At 45.2% G+C, this 19,169-nt stretch overlaps 1 protein-coding gene across 1 annotated transcript in view; it reads right to left on the bottom strand.

Annotated features, from left to right (window-relative positions):
* Positions 1-2,603: 2,603 nt before the first annotated feature.
* The window catches only part of LOC144770732 (sialic acid-binding Ig-like lectin 13), an 847,291-nt gene continuing 830,725 nt past the window's right edge, over positions 2,604-19,169 (bottom strand). Inside the window, exon 12 of the mRNA XM_078655470.1 lies at positions 2,604-3,630. Coding sequence (XP_078511596.1) covers positions 3,445-3,630 — 186 coding nt within the window. The 3' untranslated portion in view covers positions 2,604-3,444. The remainder of the gene's footprint in view (positions 3,631-19,169) is intronic.

The raw sequence follows: 19,169 nt of genomic DNA, 5'->3' as shown, positions 1-19,169 counted from the left end.
CCAACTGGTTCACACTTTCAAAAGAACAGATCATAGGTCCACGATCGACCACATAATCACCTGTGACAATCTTAAAAGCATGATCACCATGATGGAGGTTAGAATACCAGAATTCAGTGATCATGCCTAGCTTTCATGTGTCTTGGCATAGAGAGACCATGGGAAAAGGGATGGTAAACTTGCCTCTAAACCCATTCTAGCAAAAAAAATGGTTACATCCTAAAATGGAGTAATGTAGACGAGCTTAACCATGTTACAAATATCATAACTTCAAAGGATAAGGAAGTTCTGCTATGTCTAGATCCCCAGGCAAATGATAACCAGGTGATTGAAGTGTTTGGAAAGATCCTAGCGCATATTAGGTTACAATTAACCCGCACAATGTTTGTAAAAGACACTCCGCAAAACCATTGGTTTCATAGGAACTGTTCAGAAGCATCTGCACATTTTCGTAAAGCCCTAAAAACACATCCAAGAGATAAATATCTTATTTGATCCCTAAGGAGTCACTACAAATCAGCTGGAGAAAAAAAACAGAAGCAGTTAAAATAGGAGGCCTGGGAAAATATATAATCAAGCTTCATATAGGAGTGATAGCAGAGCCTTCTGTAAGTTGATTAATTCCCCCTTTTTGATAGATAAGGGTGGACCATCCTTGGATGTGCATATAGACGAGGAAACATGGATAAGTCATTTTCAGGCTATTTTTCGAAAGGTGGAAGATTCCTTTCCACCTGCTGTCTGTTCTTAGGATAAAACGTACATGTCCTTTGATTCTGAAGAAATAGAGATTGCCATCTCATAGTCCTCTACTTTGAAAGCTGCAGGGCCAGATAGGATCTCATTGGATAGTTTCCTTGAAAATAAATCACTATGGTCTCCCTTACTGACAAATATTTTGAATTCAATAGCTAAAACTGTGCCGTTACCTTTCTGAAAGCAATCAATGATAATACCTGTATACAAAAAAGCGGAAGCTTCTAATCCAGCTAATTATCGACCTATCCCTTTAATAAATAGCAGAGTCAAACTCAGGGGCAGACGACTATTAAATGGCTGGAAATTTGGGAGTCAGAAAACGAGATTTTTGCTGAAGTGCAGTACGGTTTCAGGAAGGGCAGGGGCACATTGGATCAGTGCCTCAACCTGACACTAGCAGCGGTAAAATACTCCATTGTGAAGAAAGGCCAATTCTATATGGCCTTTATGGATTTGTCAACGGTATTTGATTGTGTGATACACAGCAAATTATGGGATATTATGGAAGCCATGGGAGTGGAGGACTTGATGATTGATTTTATAAGGCATCTATATACAGATGCATCTGTCATGGTCTGTTATGGGAAACAAGGGGAATGCACAAATCTTTTAAAATTTAAAAAGATGTAAGACAAAGGTGCGTTCTGGCCCCCTTTTTATTTTCCTGTATACCAATAAATTACATGATGTTCTGATTAAAAATACTAAAGCCACCCCTCGGGTAGAGCCAACACCCCGTCAGATTCTGCAATATGCAGACAATGCAGTATTGTTGGCTAGAACTCCCATGGCTCTCCATTATGCTTTTATGGGTGCTCTGGATCTCCATGTAAATAAAAAGAAGTCCTTTATTATTGTTGTAGGTGGGGATACAAAGAAGACAATGAGATTCCATCTAGATGGGGGAAGAAAGAACGGGTAGAATGTTTTTATTAATTAGGTATTGTCTTTGACTCCAAATTATTATGGAAAGAGATAGTCCCAATTCCCAAATAGAGCAAACCATATGGGTAAAGTTATAGCTGCAATTTGTAGATTCTCAAACAAATTTGGCAGGAAACCAATACAGGAAATGTTTCAAATGTATTTAGCCAAAACGATATCAATAGCTACATACTGGGCAGCTATTTGGGGGACCGCGGATGTGGAGGCTCTCCAAGGTATGGAAGACAAATGTCTTAAAAGCTTACTGTCCTTCTCAGCAGAATGCCCCAATATTTTCTCTCACAATGAAGTAGGTCTGCCCTATATTTGTGTTGCTGTCAAATTGGCCCCATTATTTATGTGGCTATCGATATGAAAAAGGAACACTGTACAAAACAAATTATGGATTTAGATTATGCCTTTAAAATGACATGGTTATTTTATGTTAGACAAACTTTTAGCTCTCTGGGATTAGTACGGCTCTGACATACAGGCTCTTTGTGAAAGCGTATCTAAATCAAAGCTGAAAAAACATTTTATGGAGAAAAGTGCAAAGGACAGATGGGGAACATCCAGTGGAAAAAAACATCATAAATGTATATCAGGTGTTAACTCAAGTGCACTATGGTGCACTCTCATACTTCTCCTCTGTAGAGAACTGCCAGCATCGTTATATTCTGACTAGATTCCGATTAAACTACATTCCGTTGATTCTGGGACATCCGCTGAATGTATTCCCAATAAGTCACCTTCCCCTCTGCCCATTTGATAAACCGTCAAAACAATCAATTTTGCATATTCTGCTTTATTGTTCTTTTTATACCATAGAGAGGAAGAAGAAGTCATTGCTGCGAACATTTTGTTTGCGATCTCCCGCAGCAGCACCGGTAGTTCCCCAAGGATTAGAATCTTGGACTGTATTGGTTTTTGTAGATTTTATTTGTATGAATTGAGTTTTTGTCTATGTACTTTTATGCATTTTACTGCGAAATAAAGTTTGGAAATGGAATTGACTCGGCCCCTCCTTTCAATTATTAACACTCTCAGGGGTGGTTTGAATACTTTAAACATAATCAATTGCAAACCTAGGTATCACTGCTTAAAAGTGCCTTTTTAACGATAGTACAATTACATTTTTCAATTGTAAGAAACAACCCTGGTGTAGTCACTTGTAAACACAGAAAAACATCCTGCCATTCCGAAACATTCGATAGGGATCATGGCTGCTGCTACACTTTGCGTCTCAAACCTCCTAACATGAATGTTGCCAAAAGCAGATTACTTCCAGACTGATTCTAAAGTAATTCTTCATCCTTGTCAGTATTCAGTATCAAAAGGCCTCAGTCTGCTTAATTTGACGATTTAAAAGATGGAGTTTCACTCTTTTAGACACCTTCAGACTACTATCTCCACCCATGCTTCACCTAGGATGCTGTTATCAATTGGATACATGGTTGAGAAACACCAGAGGCAATCACCAGCACAGAGATTTACAGTCAGCAAGCTTACCTATTGTCTAAGCAGTAGAGTCTATAAATATTGCAGCCAATGAGAGTTCATGCATCATAATCTGCATCTTCCAACAGATTACCACAACCAATAGCAGCACAGAATGTTTCTACACTGGGACAATGGACTGTTGCTAGCACTTCTTAAGAAGTGGAGGCATATACAGGCAGGTGAGTGTATGTACAGAAAATCATTCTTATTTCACTGAAAACATATGGTTTCATGGATCATGAAATTAGGGACGCCCATAAGCTAGTGCACTTTGACCTCTGAATACAAGGTCTCTTCTGGAACTGGGATGGGCTGGCTTCCAGGCTTGGCTCTGGAGAAGTGGATGGACGAGTATTGAAAGATGTCACGTCTGAAGTTCTCATACAAATCTTCTTTGTCGTCCATTGTACTGGCGTCAGTGCACGGATTGTTTTCAGTCTTGAGACCCTACAGGGAATGCAGACAAGGGTAATTTAATTATTGGAACATAGATTTACAACTAGTCGGGACAAAAGCTCCAGAGCCAGGAAGTTCTCCCAAGCCTTTATTTTATTGCAGCTTTTATCATTTTAAAAACTTGCAAATACTTTGTAGATTTCATTGGAACACAGTTAGACTGCAGCTATGACATGACGTAATGTTAATTTTCTCAGATTAATTCTGCATTTGACTGGTTTGGAATTATTGCACAGGTTGCTAATCTCACTTGTTACCTCTTCCTCCAGAGGACAGAGTTAGTCCTCATTATCTGCATTTGAAGACATGCTATACTTTAGCTCCCACTACCCATAAGCTTCCGTCTTCATGTTGTCAAGGGGATCAAACTTAGTTTGCTGTCTCATTGTAGTAAATGTGAGCAATTAAAATAATTCTAAAATTGGAAGGATACTCAAATGGCACGACATGCATCTTATACATGAAAAAAGTAGGCTTTGTCCATACAAAGTAAAACAACTTTGAAGGTCTCGAACTAAACCAGGGTACATGCATAAGAGGTTCAACATGCGGGGGACATATACAACAGTGAGTCTCTACTCATGTGAGAACTAACAGGCATACATATTCCCACACCAGGCAAATAACCAATTCTGGTAAAAACAAGATATAACACCTGATATTGGTCTCATCATTCCAGATGCAAATGACACCCAACTCCAGCTCCACTACTTGAGAATTTTTTTTACCCCTGACCCCAAACCAGCACTGGTAAACTTAACAGCTCAGATTTACAGACATGTGTCCCAACGCAGTGCAGCACCCAGGGACGCTGTGCTGCATTGCATGACAAGGTGAGAGCAGGGCAGCACCACACAGCTGAGCACATGCTCATACCTTTACACCATAATCTTCCAGTACACAAAAACTATGATTAGACTAACTTTAAACCTTTTCTCAATTTGAATGTGTGCTGTGCATTGCAATACACATGCAAAGTGGGTAAAGGAAGGAGAAATTAAACCATTCCTCCTTTTAACACCTGCGTCAAAGTGGCATTAATTGTTAGTGCAACACTCTGTGCACTATTGTTAGTAGATAGGGTTTTGTATAAAAAACCCTGTGTGGTTACACAGGAATGTCTATGTACAACCCATGGGATGCCCCCTTGATGCAAGTATTGCAAAGCAGTGCTTCATGCACGTTGTCTTACAAACCAATGCACACCGGCGTAGCTAGGGGGGGCGAGGGGTGGCCGTCCGCCCCAGGCGGCTCTATTCTGGGGCAGCAGCCGCGCCGCGGCACTTGGGGCCCATTGCGGCGGACTTTATAATTTATTTGTCACCAAATAAATTAGAACGACCGCCGCAATGGGCGCGGCCCAGTTTCCGTTTGAAGCGCCCCGCCCTCCTTGCAACTAGTCTGCTTTCTATATCTTGCAGTACATGCAGCACGACGTAGCGTAGTGGTGAGCGTAGTGGTGGTGTGGTGCGCAACTGGACCGGCGAATGGCAGATGGAGGGGGAAGGACTCCAATGAGCTCTGTCAGCTCAGGGTCGGATCAAGCTTTGGACGAGCCCTCCCCTTCGCAGGGTGCTCCGACGGCGAATGAAAATGTTGTTTTCTCTGGCCCATGCTAGAGTGCAGGTAAAATTACCTAGCTCATTTCTGCCATAGTGTGATTGCCTCTGGGGGTGAAGTGGACGAGGTGGCGTGCCTGTCTGACATGCATTGCAGTGCTAAACAGGACTGCCGCTCACTACTGGTAGGAGGCTGGTGATAAGAGACCAGCTGTTGTCCATTGTTGTTTCGTGTGTCATTGCCAGAGGAGTGTGAGAAGTCAAGTCAAGTCAAGTCAACACTTATATAGCGCACTACATACCAAGAGGGTTTCAAGGCGCTTGAGGCAGGGGGGGGGGAATTTTACTTATCGAATATCCAAGTTTTCAGTTGTTTTCTGAAGGATAGGTGGTTTTGTGCAAGGCGGAGGTGGATGGGGAGGGAATTCCAGGTTTTGGCCGCTAAGTAGGAGAAGGATCTTCCCCCCATGGTGGCTTTGTGAATGCGCGGAACAGCGGCGAGGGCTTGATTGGACGATCGCGGGTGGAGGTGTAAAAGGATAGGCGCGTGTTGAGGCATTCAGGTCCAAGTTCGTAGAGGGCTTTGTGTGCGTGGGTGAGGAGGCGGAACGTTATCCTCTTGTTGACGGGGAGCCAGTGAAGGTCTTTCAGGTGACCGGAAATGTGATCTTTGCAGGAATGTCTAATATGAGTCTAGCTGAGGCGTTTTGGATGCGTTGGAGTTTTTTCTGAAGTTTGGCGGTGGTTCCGGCGTACAGGGTATTTCCGTAGTCCAGCCGGCTTGTGACCAGTGCGTGGGTGACCGTCTTTCTTGTTTCGGTGGGGATCCAACGGATTGTTTTTTTGAGCATGCAAAGGATGTTGAAGCATGATGAAGATACGGCGTTGACTTGTTTGGTCATCGAGAGTGAGGGGTCCAGGATGAAGCCCAGGTTACGTGCGTGGTCCGTCGGTATGGGTGTGTTTCCCAGGGCCGGTGGCCACCAAGAGTCGTCCCAGGCGGAGGGGGATGTACCTAAGATAAGGACTTCCGTTTTGTCCGAGTTCAGTTTTAGACGGAGGCGCCGCGTGTAAAGGGTCTGTATTGGTACAGCATCATCAGGCTTTGAATTTATTACCTTTGCTTACATGCATTGCAGGCCCTGCACTTATTAAATCCCGGCTTCATGACATCCACTTGGGCTTCTCCTTGGGCATGTCACTCCTAACCAGATAGTCTCGCACTGACTTAGCTTTACAGAAAGTGATGATTTGGTTCTTAGGTGCATCCTGTCAATATTTTCTCATTCTGTTACCTACAAATAGATGTTCATTATTGTATGTTGTTACTAACCTAGGTGTCTGACCTTTCTGACTGATTTCAACCCTTTTTCTTCCCAATAGAATGCACTCCCTCCTTCTGTTATCAGCACTGTGAACTGCCCTATTGATCGTGCTCTTGCTATATCCTCTCGCTTTCAATCTGCCAATCATGTCTCTACTGACCTCCCGGTGCAATTCTTTTTGGCTTGTAAATGTTTCCCGTTACTCTGTGATTATAATTGCTGCTCCAACGTACCACGTTTATTGTAGTTCCTTGTGGGTCCGTCCCAGAGCCGTCAATCTTGTTGCGTGCCAGCGCCACCAATGACGGCCCTAGGCATTATTTTGGCCAGCCCTCGCGCTAAGAACGTAGCAGTGAAGCGTGTCGCGCTTCACCACTACGCGCTCTCATGAGGAGTGGAGTCTGGGACAGTGGCAGTGCTGGGCGATTTACTGCTGCAGCAGAAGGGAACTAACCCCTGCCATAGAGACCTTGGCACTGGCTGCCACCACTGTGGAGTGCTTCTGGAGGCTGAGTGAGGTAAGAACTAAACGGTTTTCATAGGGAAGGAACATAACTGCCAAGGTTTCAGATTGCTGTGTGTGACATTTTCATTATTTTTTTTAATTTATGAGTGATACTTCAACAACTATGGGTGAAACTTTCACACAAACAAAATGAATATGAGTTAAACATATAAGTATCAGAATTTACACTCATTTGAGCAATGAAAAACTGTAGGAAGATATTAAAAGTGATGTAAAGCATGAGAAACAGAAGTGCCTTAGTCACCTAATCGTATCGTAAAACAAATATCTAGTCATGATTATGATATTAAACCTTAAATTCCGACCTTAACAGGAACATTTATAATGTTAGCACTCAGCAGCTTTCATTTTGACACTTACCAAGTCTGTGAGTCACAATGCGGCAGCTAGGGATATAAAGACTGAGACTGCTGGCCTTGGGCCCCTATAGTCCCTTGGAGTGTCACCTTCCTTGGCTGTGGACAGCTGCTGGCAATTGGGATACATCACGCACAGACCGATGATGGTGAGACAAGCTGTAAAGTGGCACCGCTGTCTTGAGAGCTGTGCCCTGTGTCTTTTAAAGACACTCAGCACCTGCTCTCAGCCTCACACCGACCGGAAAGAACCCACCATGATAGAGCCTGAGCATGCAGCAAGTGTTGAGGGTCTGAAGGTGACAGGCCGAACACGGGCCTCCTCCCTTAATTATTTAACTCCGCGCAGGAGGTGTAATTAACTCAAGGACCTGATGAGCAGGAAATTTAAATTTAAAACATAAGTGTGTCATAGGAGCTAAATACCTTGACACTAATGTACAGGACAGAGCGAGCTGGATCACCACCACTGTATGGGCTAGAGCTGAGCCACGTGGCTGCTCCCGCAGCGGCTGCTGTCTGGTAAGAATTAGTGCTGCTTTCTCAAGAGGTATAACTGTAGGCACTTTCTCACGCATTATTTCTCACCGGTGTATTCAACTGTGTAGCCTTGGACCGTGTCATGTATGTGCATGTAACTTGCATGATTGGGTTAAACTTTTAATGGTGATACTACCTGCCTCTCGGACCTCTTTCAAGTGCTTGCTGTCCTTTTTCCCCAGCACCCCTCTGCCAGGAGCGGCAATCTGAGGGATAGCCCCGGGCGCCACAAGCTCTAGCTACTCCCCTGCTAATGCAAATACCAGTTTGCGTCCGTTTGCAAATCCTGGAAAAGATTTTGCACTGTGTCTAAGTACTGCAAAACCTTTGTAAGTCTGGCCCTACATGTGGAGTCAAACAGTCTTGTTTTGTTTATTGTGTGGAAGAGCTTCCAGCTCAGGTAAGTGAGCAGTGAAAGCAATTGAATTCGATTGACATTGAAGACATGTTTGCTCCTGGTGTGGTGTTTTAAAGGATCTTATTGCTCATTTCTTCATTCAAATTGATATCACCGTTGCTAACAAACCCGCTTTCTCAGCTGCCCTAACTGATGTCTCTCAATCAACACGTCTTATCTAAAATTAAGATGGAGGAAACCATTTCGAAATTTAAAAAGTTGTGGTCTTTGGTTCTGCCAACTATTAGCCCAGTAGAGCTTTCTTTAGTATGTAACCACTGTCTATCCACTGTTACTGAACAGACAATTTCTCCAGTTAAAAAAGGAAAAACCTCTAATTGGAAGTCAACTGGTGGTAAACAGATGAATTGAGGGCGGTGTGTCTACCATGCAACCTTTATCTAAACAGGATCAGAACTCCGACAAAGTGATTTAGAGCCGACCTTCTGAGGCAACAATGGCAAGACAAATATATAATGAGTCTGGTCAGACAAATGAGATCACTAAAAGCAGCCAGAAAGTTAGGTCATAATGCACAGTCTCAGTTTAAAAATGGTGGCTGATAGGGATGCTAGCCAAGCCGTTCGAGTAAACATGGGAAAGCAAATCCTATTTTAAGATTAGGAATGACAAACTGTGCAGTGGTATTTTAATCTAGCACCACTACCCTGTGGTCTGCCTCTCATATAGCGCTAAAGAGCCACTCCTTCCTTTCTCCTGCCTGATTTTCTCCTGCTGGGAGCACCACGCATTATCTAGGACTCAGAGTCCTAGCAGCCCTTGAGCCGCTAAAGCCCTCAACGCTGTGCACAAAAGCACCCCAGGATTCCAGTGGTGCTATAACCGCTTCTTCATTTCTCCTGTCTGATTTTCTACCGCTGGGAGCACCGCGCATCATCAGGGACTCGAAGTCCCAGCAGCCCTTGTGCTGCCAACACCCTCAATGTCGTGCACAAAAGAGCACCAGCTGTACTGCGGTGCGGGATTCGTGCAGGAAGCAGCCGGGACCGAACCCGGGCAAAGCCTGGGCCAAGGGCGGCCCCGGCCACGCCCATCGGAGCCTGGAAGAGTTTAGGCTGGGCCCCCCTAATACCCCGCATTGGTCAAAAGGTATTTTTTCACTTCTGTTATGTGTTCTCATAATATTTACAAAGTGGTGTAGGGTCCTCTTTTTTTACATTATTTATATGTGTGTGTAAACATAATCTGTGGATGACAATGGAGAAGCATGTATAAATATATAAAAATAACCAATACCTTTAGGAGCTATGGTGAAGGTGAATTAGAAACAACCCCAACCCGAATTGTGAAAGTGCAAAGAGGACTGTCTACTTAGAAGAATGCCAGTGTGAAGGGAAGTTATTGTGCATAACGCCACCACTACTAAGTGTCAGATAGATATAGAGATTGAAACAGGAGGCCATATATAAGCAAGATACAGAGAACCATATCTAATGGTGACAGTCTCAGGCAGTGGTAAAGTAAAGAGATAGCACAAAGTGCCAAGCATAGCGACAAATGATGGAGATTACAATCCTACAAAAGAACCTACTTCGGCGGCACAGACAAGCAGGAGAAAAGACCATGTATTAGGTCAAGAATCAGGAAAACTTCAAGAAGGTCAGAAGTACATTGGAGTTTGAAAGCAACACGCGGAAAAAATAGAACAGGCAAAATCAGTGCTAGTTATAAAGTGTCTAGTGCTTCTGATGACTGTGTGGGAAACTGACTCATGAAATGATAGGGCATTGACCAAGGTTAGTTGCATACAAGTAACACACTTTAAATAGAGTACGCCTTCTAATAGAGACCTACATATAAACATGGAGCCTTAAGAACTCAGACCTCTAAGAATGTACAGAGTGGACACACTAGCTCTAGGTGGAGTAGTAAGCAGAGTTGAAGAAAAAGTAGACCGGGGATCAATGAAACACACAACGCCTAATAGCAGGCATCAATCGATTATTAAAGGAAACATTGCAATGATACTGTGGAGGTAGTAAATCTGCACTAAATGTGTCTAGAGATAAAACCGGGATGACGGTAACGGAGAGGCGGACACTGGGCAGCGTGGAAGCCTCAAGCAGCTATGCCATGAAGATGCTATTTTTCACAAACGAAGGGCAAATTAAATGTGGACCCTAGACAGTAAAATTAGTGTAAGAGTTAAATAACCAAAGAGGAGACATGAAGTAATGAAAACATGGTCCTCTGGAAGTGGACACGGTACTCTGAGTCAGTATTTTTAAAAACGGAAAGGTAGCGTAAGTAGAAGAGAACCTTAATTACTTAAGCAGTGAATTCCAAATTGGGAAAGCCAAATGAGCTAATGTAAGCTTGGGGCCGCCCGATTAAAGGATGTCCTGGCTAGGTGAAGGCCACAGCTGAGGAGAAAGGAGGGGACGACAATGAAGTATAATGCAGAACCGCATGTACACGGGTACGAGGATTCTGAGCTAGCTATAACCCTGGAGGGCGTACATACCATTATATTCTTCTGGTTCAAATGTGCTGGGGGTCTCTGCTTCCGTAGGAATCAGTGACCAAACAACCGCGCGTGGCTGAATAAATATGTTCGCCGGATCACATTTCACCTGGGGCGGTAACTTTATAGGAAACGCCTGGACTGTGAATCAGAGACCAACATTGGATATAGACGGACGCCATATTGGAAGTATAGTTAACTTCCATGCCAGCTGCTGTCAAGAAGCCAGTGCGTGGAAAAACAATAGGTGGCCCGGACACAGAAGGCCACCAAAGTCAAAAAGATGAATACGAGGGCCGCAGTACTTATACATCAATGGGGCAGCGGGGGACAGCCTCAAAAGTGAGATAGAATATAGTGCACTAAAGATAACAAACATTTGCAATGCATTAGGTCTTGCATTAGTTAAGTTTGAGCTATTGGCATTGCTAAATATTGCAACACAAATTGAAACAAAAGTCTATAAATTGTAGGCCCAAAAAATGTGTATTTATTTTTGGAGCAATGGTGGCATGCTGAGCTTGAGATGAATATATTTAAAAGTAAAGGGCAACAACGCTGTGACATGGACCCATATAAATCAAGCTTGCGAGCAGTATTTCATTGGATTAAAAAATTGAACTCTCTACAACCATATGGCGTGAATGACAGGGTGGAATACGCTTGCTTTTTATAGTTGATTAACTGATCACGTCATTTCCTTCATTTAATTCTCAATTTCCGTAAAAACTTGAATCTGATCACAAGTGTTAATGTATGTATAATGGCCATGCACATTTATGATACATGTAGTTAACTTCTTCGAGACAATTGCAGCTAATGCATACACGTTTGAATCCTAGGAGATCCTAGTCAGAACTTGTCATTCAGTCTTTATTTTTATATTCATTTTCATTTTTCGGTTTTAATTTAAATTTTTATTACCTCACGAGTGTAATATCAGGACATACTAATACAGAACCCATTTGAACACAGTATTGCGAAATTTAGCGTCAACAACACATAGATCTGGCTCTCGATTGGGCACTCATATCACGTGATGTAAAACTCACCTTGAAGCCGTACCCTCATATCACATGGGTAACATAGGTTTAATACACAGAACGCTATTGGTTCTTACATTCTCCCATAATTCCTCACCAGGAAATGCAGAACTGCGCGGCGAGCATAAACGCTTTCACGATCAACCGTAAGTAGAGCGAGCAGATCTTTTATCAAATTCCTAACGGCAAACTGTCAGTGCATCTAATGGCAGCGCAATTAACTAGACTTGTTGAATCACCCGTACTTTTTCGAGAAAGCACCAAACATTACATATCGCTGTAAATGGTTAGAATGCAGTAACCCTTGATCCCGACAATGAGATAACACCGTTAAAGGATGCTTAAGCAAACGATCGATAGGTAACACACGAGTATTCTCCTATAATTAATCATGCAAACTTTGACATTTGTTTTAATAGTTACAACAGGATGTATTTCTCATATAATAATAGTTGACTGACAGCGTGTATCACAAATGATGTATTTTTGAAACTGAGCCACTTCAAGTATGTAGAGTAACATGAATGTTTTTGGTGTATATTTGATGTATATTTGATGAATATTTGAGTAACATTTGATTCTAGTGACTGAACTGGCCTTGTATCTTTCCTGTTTAGACCCCTGAAGAAGGGTCACAAGTATGACCCGAACAAACTCCTATGTGCGGGGAAACACCAAAATAGTCGGGATTTCTGGGGAATCATTAATGATCTAAACAAAGGGGCCAAACTCCAACAGGAAGCAGGTGTAGGAGCCGAAACCCGGACCCTCCACGTGCAAAACTTATACAGTGGCACAGACCCAGGTCCGGTCAATGTTTTACGGGTGACACAGGTAAACAAGGAGAAAACAAACCGATCCAAGAGTAAGGAACACAAAGAATTAGAGACAGAGGAAGATCCTAAGGGGCCCAGCGAATTGGTCGGTTTAACAACCAAAAACGAATTGAGAATCTTAATATCAAGATTGAAGTCTGAAGGAGCAGCAGGCCCGAATGGGCTGCCGAATGCGATCTTCAAGCATGATCCGGCCTTGTGGTCAGAGATCTTAACGTCTCTTTTTGATCACACATACAAACAAGCAGAGCTCCCAGCCTCCTGGAACGGCAATATTATTCAACCAATATTTAAGCACGGAGACCATCGCAACCCCACAAACTATAGGCTGATATCCCTAATAGATGTGGAGGCCAAGCTCTACGCCTCTTGCATTCTATCAGGGCTACAAGATTGGATAGGAGTCACAAACATAATTCCCAAGTTTCAAAGAGGGTTCAGGCAAGGAATGGAAACGATAATGAACTTAACTTGTCTGTCACTCCTAATGGATATTGCGGTAGCCAAGGGAGCGCGGCTGTATGCCTGTTTTATCGATATCAAGTCTGCTTTTGACCGGGTGAATAGAGAGCGCTTGTGGGGAAAATTAAAGAGCTGGGGCGTGCCGAACCAACTTTTAAAGGCAATAATAGTCCTATACAAGAACACTTGGGCAAGAGTGAAACTGGGCAACTGAGGCAGCACAACCATGAGTATCCTAACGCACCAAGGCCTAAAACAAGGTTGCGTTTTAGCTCCTACTCTTTTTAACCTCTTTCTCTCCGACCTCACAAGCGTCCTGGACTCGCCTGATTGCCACCCACCATCATTGGCCAACAACCCAATACATTTTTTACAATACGCAGACGACATTGTATTGCTGAGTAAAACACCAACTGGCCTACAAAGAGCAATAAATAAACTAACAACTTATTTGAATCGGGAAAGGCTGGAAATAAACAAAGATAAAACAAAAGTGGTCCGTCTAGTCGATCCACAAAAGCTCAAGTACAAATGGATGGCAAATGGGGCAACAGTGGAAGAACAAGGGTCATACAAGTATCTCGTAATAATAATATCACAAGGAGCAAATCACAAGGCGCACAAAGCAGCAATACAAGCAAAAGCCCAATATTTAATCTTCGCTTACCGTCTACTAAAAGCAAAAATGGACTGCCCCAACTACAAGCACCTATTAAAAGTAATGGCTGCCCAAATTATGCCAACCCTATCCCACGGTCTAGTCACTTGGTGTGGCAAGGAGGCCGACCTATTAAATGACCTACAGATCAAAACCTACAAAGCGGTCTTTAACCTTCCAAAATCCGCATCAGCATCGCAAATCAGGCTTGAATTTGGACTGCAAAATCAGAAATTGGAGAGCATGTGCGGCTTCGTGAAACTCTGTCACAAACTTCGATCTGCAGACACAGATACAATGGACTGGCTGAGCTGGGAAGAAATCAAAAAACAGGCGGTCATCGAAACCCCAAATACCTGGGGAAAGTATTTGAAAACTTGCTTGAAAGAGCTGGAGCTGGAACCAGCATGGATATCTGGGATGGACAAAGGAGGCCTAAGCAGATCAGCCAACGCGGCAGCAAAAAGAAGATCCATTTTGGAGGATAAATACACACTTGCAAAACGTCGGCATGGTTGGACCATTATTAACTCCTTTACAGCATTAAAACCTCATGCATACCTCACATCCCACTTTAGCGGTTATCTAAAAAGAGCGTTTACAGATTACCGGATGGGTCTGAACATCTCGAAGGATTTAGTACCGTCCTGGAAAAGCTCCCATTAGACGGAGAACTGTCGCCTCTGCGGTTACAAAACCGAAACCTAAGCCCATCTTCTCTGTGAATGCCCGACACTCACGGCTCAGAGGCGACAATTCTTGAAACCTATTTTTAACGAACTAAACATCCATTCCTGTAGACACGCAGTAACAAGTTGGCTGGGAGGTTCCTCCATAATCCTGGCATGCCGGGGTATCAAATTCCTGGCAGAGGTGAGAAAATGCTTAGGACAAACCGAGTAGAGGGAACATGGAGGAGGTGGGCCTCTAAGGCCTCCCCAATTCCCGGGTCTATTACGGAAACTATAAACAGTAAAAACTGAGATGGCTGGAGCTGCCATGCAAACATTTTTTTTACACATTGTATTTTATTCCATTTTGTAGATGCTTTGCAGCTCCAAGCCCGGACAAATTTATTAACTTTTGTACTGTTATTTTATTTTGTGTAACTTGTAATAATTTTAATTAATTATGCAATAAACATTTTTGACTTTGACTTTGTATGACCCGAAATGCATTGGGTGTTGAAAAAAGTATTTTTTGCCCGCAGTATGATGTGAATAGTCTTGAAATGAATTTAATCATGAAGCAATGATGAAATCAAGAACAGAATAAAAATAATGAAAGTATAACAGAGTGAATGATCTTATTATTTCACGGATAACTCAGTGAAGAAACAACTGTGTTTCAAGAAATTAGTGCGCAAATCTTTGTGACTGGTCACTACGGTCCCACACAGCTTAAAAGTAAAGTGCGCCATACTGCGATTGATGTGTGCACTGATGGCTGGTGGTGTGTGTGCCTGTAGAAATTGTGCACTGATGGTGGTTGGTGTGTGTGCCTGGTGGAAGTGTGCACTGGCGGCTGGTGGTGTGTGTGCCTGGTGAAAGCGTGCACTGACAGCTGGTGGTGGGTGCCTGGTTAAAGCATGTACTGATGGCTGTTGGTGTTTGTGTGCCTGGTGAAAGCGTGCACTGACGTCTGGTGGTATGTGCCTGGTGGAAGCCTGCACTGTCAGCTGGTGGTGTTTGAGCCTGATGAAAGCGTGCACTGATGGCTGGTGGTGTTTGTGCCCGGTGAAAGCGTGCCCTGATGACTGATGGTGTTTGTGCATGGTGAAAGTGTGCACTGATGGCCGCGGGTGTGTATGCCTGGTGAAAGCGTGCACTGACAGCTGGTGGTGTGTGTGTGCCTGTTGAAAGCGTGCATAGACGGCTGGTGGTGTGTGTTCCTGGTGGCAAAGCGAGCACCGACGGCTGGTGGTGTGTGTGTCTGGAAGCGTGCACTGAAGGCTGGTGGTATGTGCCTGGTCGAAGCATGCACTGACAGCTGTTTGTGTCTGTGCCTGGTGAAAGTGTGCACTGATGGCTGGTGGTGTGTGTGTGCCTGTTGAAACCGTGCACTGATGGCTGGTGGTGTGTGTGCCTGTTGGCAAAGCGTGCACTGACGGCTGGTGGTGTGTGTGTCCCACAGACACAAATTGCCTTGTTGGTGGTAGTGTGGTGGTGCAGTGAAGGGCAAAGATGCTCGAAGGGTGGTTAAATAGCAATTGTAGTGTCAGTAGAGGAAGGTTCTCAGGCTAATTCAGGCTGTCATATCCCTACAGTAGGAAGTATTCTAAGCCCTAGCTAGTTTTCAGCTGAGTCCATACATGTATGCAGCACATTTTTGCACTTCCTCTGTCTTCCCTCTTCACTCACTAGGCACTCCAAAGACAACACTACAGCTCTTGCTGGGAGAAATTTTATTCTTGGCCCAAAGCACCACAGCTCACAAAGAGCACACGTGCATATGCTTGTGCATAGTGACACTGCTGTGTGGTGTGCCTCACCGCACATGCCTCCGGCCCCTTGTTTGCCTCCAAATTTATCATCCGGGGTCCCTGATTAGTTTCCAATAATATGTCTCCCCATTAAGAACCGAGCAGCATCAGGTGTGTGGGCTGCTGTGCTGGATAGGTGAGGCAGTGCCTGGTGCGTGTCCATATCGGTGTTAACAATACCTGCTCACTCTCTACTTGGCCTCTGTGTTGAGCGCACCAAGTTATGAGGACTATAACGGTGTTCAGACTATTTGCTCGTCAACTCTTTGGCCTCTTTGCTGAGCAATGGGGGGGTTGTAAAGGTGTTAGTCATCTCCCTGGCTTTGCTGCAGAGTATACAGAGCTATGGAGCAGTGTGCAGCCTACAAGCAGGGTATTTGGAGTAATGGTGAAGATCAAAGGAAGCTGCATTTATTATGGGCTGCTGAGAGTGCTACTGATTCTGTTTGCTTACGCGAAGACAAGGCTGATATAACACTCAAAAATGGATTTGGGGGTGGAGGGACGGAGGGGTTAGGTATCCAAACTTTCCAATCAGCCAGAGTTCAAAATAGCGGATGCTGTACTTAGAGGGATACTAATCGGAACAAAACTGCTCCAGAATTGTAGGCATGTGCTGCAAAACTAACATAGCACCAGATGCAGCTCACGTCTGCAAAGGGTTTCCAGGCAAATGGACGGAAGGGTCATAAAACCCTCGCCCCCCCACTCCACTTCTAAAGAGGACACAAAGATTTCATTGGGTGGAACAAAAGGACCCTATAAAACTTGTGCTTATCTTGAGGAAGCGCATTCCTCGAAGGCTCTCTGAAGACTGGCAGAAACGCAGTAATGAGGCCCCAGCAAAAACACAGGTTGTTTATGGGCTGGTACTAGAGCTCTCATAGACATTACATCTCAAGAAATCATGAGCTGACCCCAAAGACTGTTCGAAACTGTGCCCAGAACAGACAAGTGTTGCATGGCTAAACACTTATAAGGTCCCAAAGGCTAGACCTATTGGCTATGCCAATGCTTGTTTTGAGTGAGTGGCTTGTGAAGGTATGTCACTGTGGGGTAGAGATGATGTGAGTGCTTTTATAGCACCCCTGTGACATTGTGCCTCTTCAAAATGTATCTTGGGTCTGGTGTAATACTTTTAGCCCCTATTCCCATCTTCTAGAACCCAATGCATCCTTAAATGTCCCATGTACAGCCAAGGTTGACACTCCTATTGCCCCTGCCCACCAGTGACAGTTTACTCGTCACAGGTAGTGGTGGTGGTGGTGGATGTGGTTGTGGTAGTGGACATGGTGGTGGACGTGGTGTTGGTGGTGAACGTGGTGGCGGACGTGGTGGTGGTGGACATGGTGGTGCTTGTGTATGTGGTGGTGGACGTGGTGTGGTGGACGTGGTGGTTGCCGATGTGGTGGTGGTGATGCACATGGTGGTGGACCTTATGGTGATGGTGGGGGGCTGGTGGACGTGGTGGTGGTGGTGGATTTGGTGGTGGTGGTGGATGTGGTGGTGTTGCTGGTGAACATGGTGGTGTTGGTGGACATGGTGGTGGTGGAGATGGTGATGTTGGTGGACGTGGTGGTGGAGGACATGGTAGTGGTGGACATGGTGGGGGTGGTGGTGGACATTGTGGTGGTGGAAGTGGTGGTGGTGGACATGGTGGTGATGGACGTGGTGGTGATGGACTTGGTGGTGGTGGACGTGGTCGTGGTGGTGGATGTGGTAGTGGTGGTGGACATGGTGGTGGTGCACTTGGTGGTTGTGAGTGTAGTGGTGCTGGACGTGGTGGTGGTAGACGTAGTGGTGGATGTGGTGAACCAAACGTGGTGGTGGTAGTGGATGTGGTGGTGGTGGATGTGGTGGTGGTAGACGTGGTGGTGGTGGACATGGTGGAGAACTTGTGTTGGACATGGTGGCGGCCGTGGTGTTGGTGGTGGACATGGTGGTGGTGGTGGTGGACATGGTGGTGGTGGATGTGGTGGACATGGTGGTGGATGTGGTGGTGGTGGTAGTGGTGGTGGACATGGTGGTGGTGGTGGGTGTGGTGGTGGTGGATGTGGTGGTGGACGTGGTGATGGTGGTGGATGTGGTGGTGGACATGGTGGTGGTGGACGTAGTGGTGGATTTGGTGGAAGTGGATGTGGTGGACGTGCTGGTGGTTGTGGACGTGGTTGTGGTGGACGTGATGATGGTGGATGTGGTGGTGGTGAATGTGGTGGTGGTGAATGTGGTGGTGGCGGTGGACATGGTGGTGGTGGATGTGGTGGTGGTGGACGGGGTGTGGTGGACGTGGTGGTGGACATGGTGGTGGTGGTGGACGTGGTAGTGGTGGACGTGGTGGTGGTGGACATGGTGGTGGTGGGGGTGGTGGTGGATGTGGTAGTGTGGATGTGATGGTGGTGGATGTGGTGGTGGGCATGGTGGTGATGGGCATGGTGGTGGTAGATGGGGTGGTGGTGGACGTGGTCATGGTGGTGGACATGGTGGTGGTGGACGTGGAAGTGGTGGACCTGGTTGTGGTGGACATGGTGGTGGTGGATGTGGTGGTGGTAGTGGTGGTGGGCGTGGTGGGTGGTGGTAGGTGGGTGTGGTGGTGGTGGACGTGGTGGTGGTGGAGGTGGGTGTGGTGATGGTGGTGGTGGACGTGGTGGTGGTGGACATGGTGGTGGAGGACATAGTGGTGGTGGACGTGGTGGTGGTGGATGTGGTGGTGGTGGACGTGGACATGGTGGTGATGACGTGATGGTGATGGACGTGGTGGTGGTGGATGTGGTGATGGTGGACATGGTGATGGTGGTGGACATGGTGGTGGTGGATTTGGTGGATATGGTGGTGGTGGACATGGTGGTGGATATGGCGGTGGT

The sequence above is a fragment of the Lissotriton helveticus genome, chromosome 7 (assembly GCF_964261635.1).
Source record: "Lissotriton helveticus chromosome 7, aLisHel1.1, whole genome shotgun sequence".
Lineage (NCBI taxonomy): Eukaryota > Metazoa > Chordata > Amphibia > Caudata > Salamandridae > Lissotriton > Lissotriton helveticus.
This window is presented reverse-complemented; position numbering and strand designations above follow the sequence as displayed.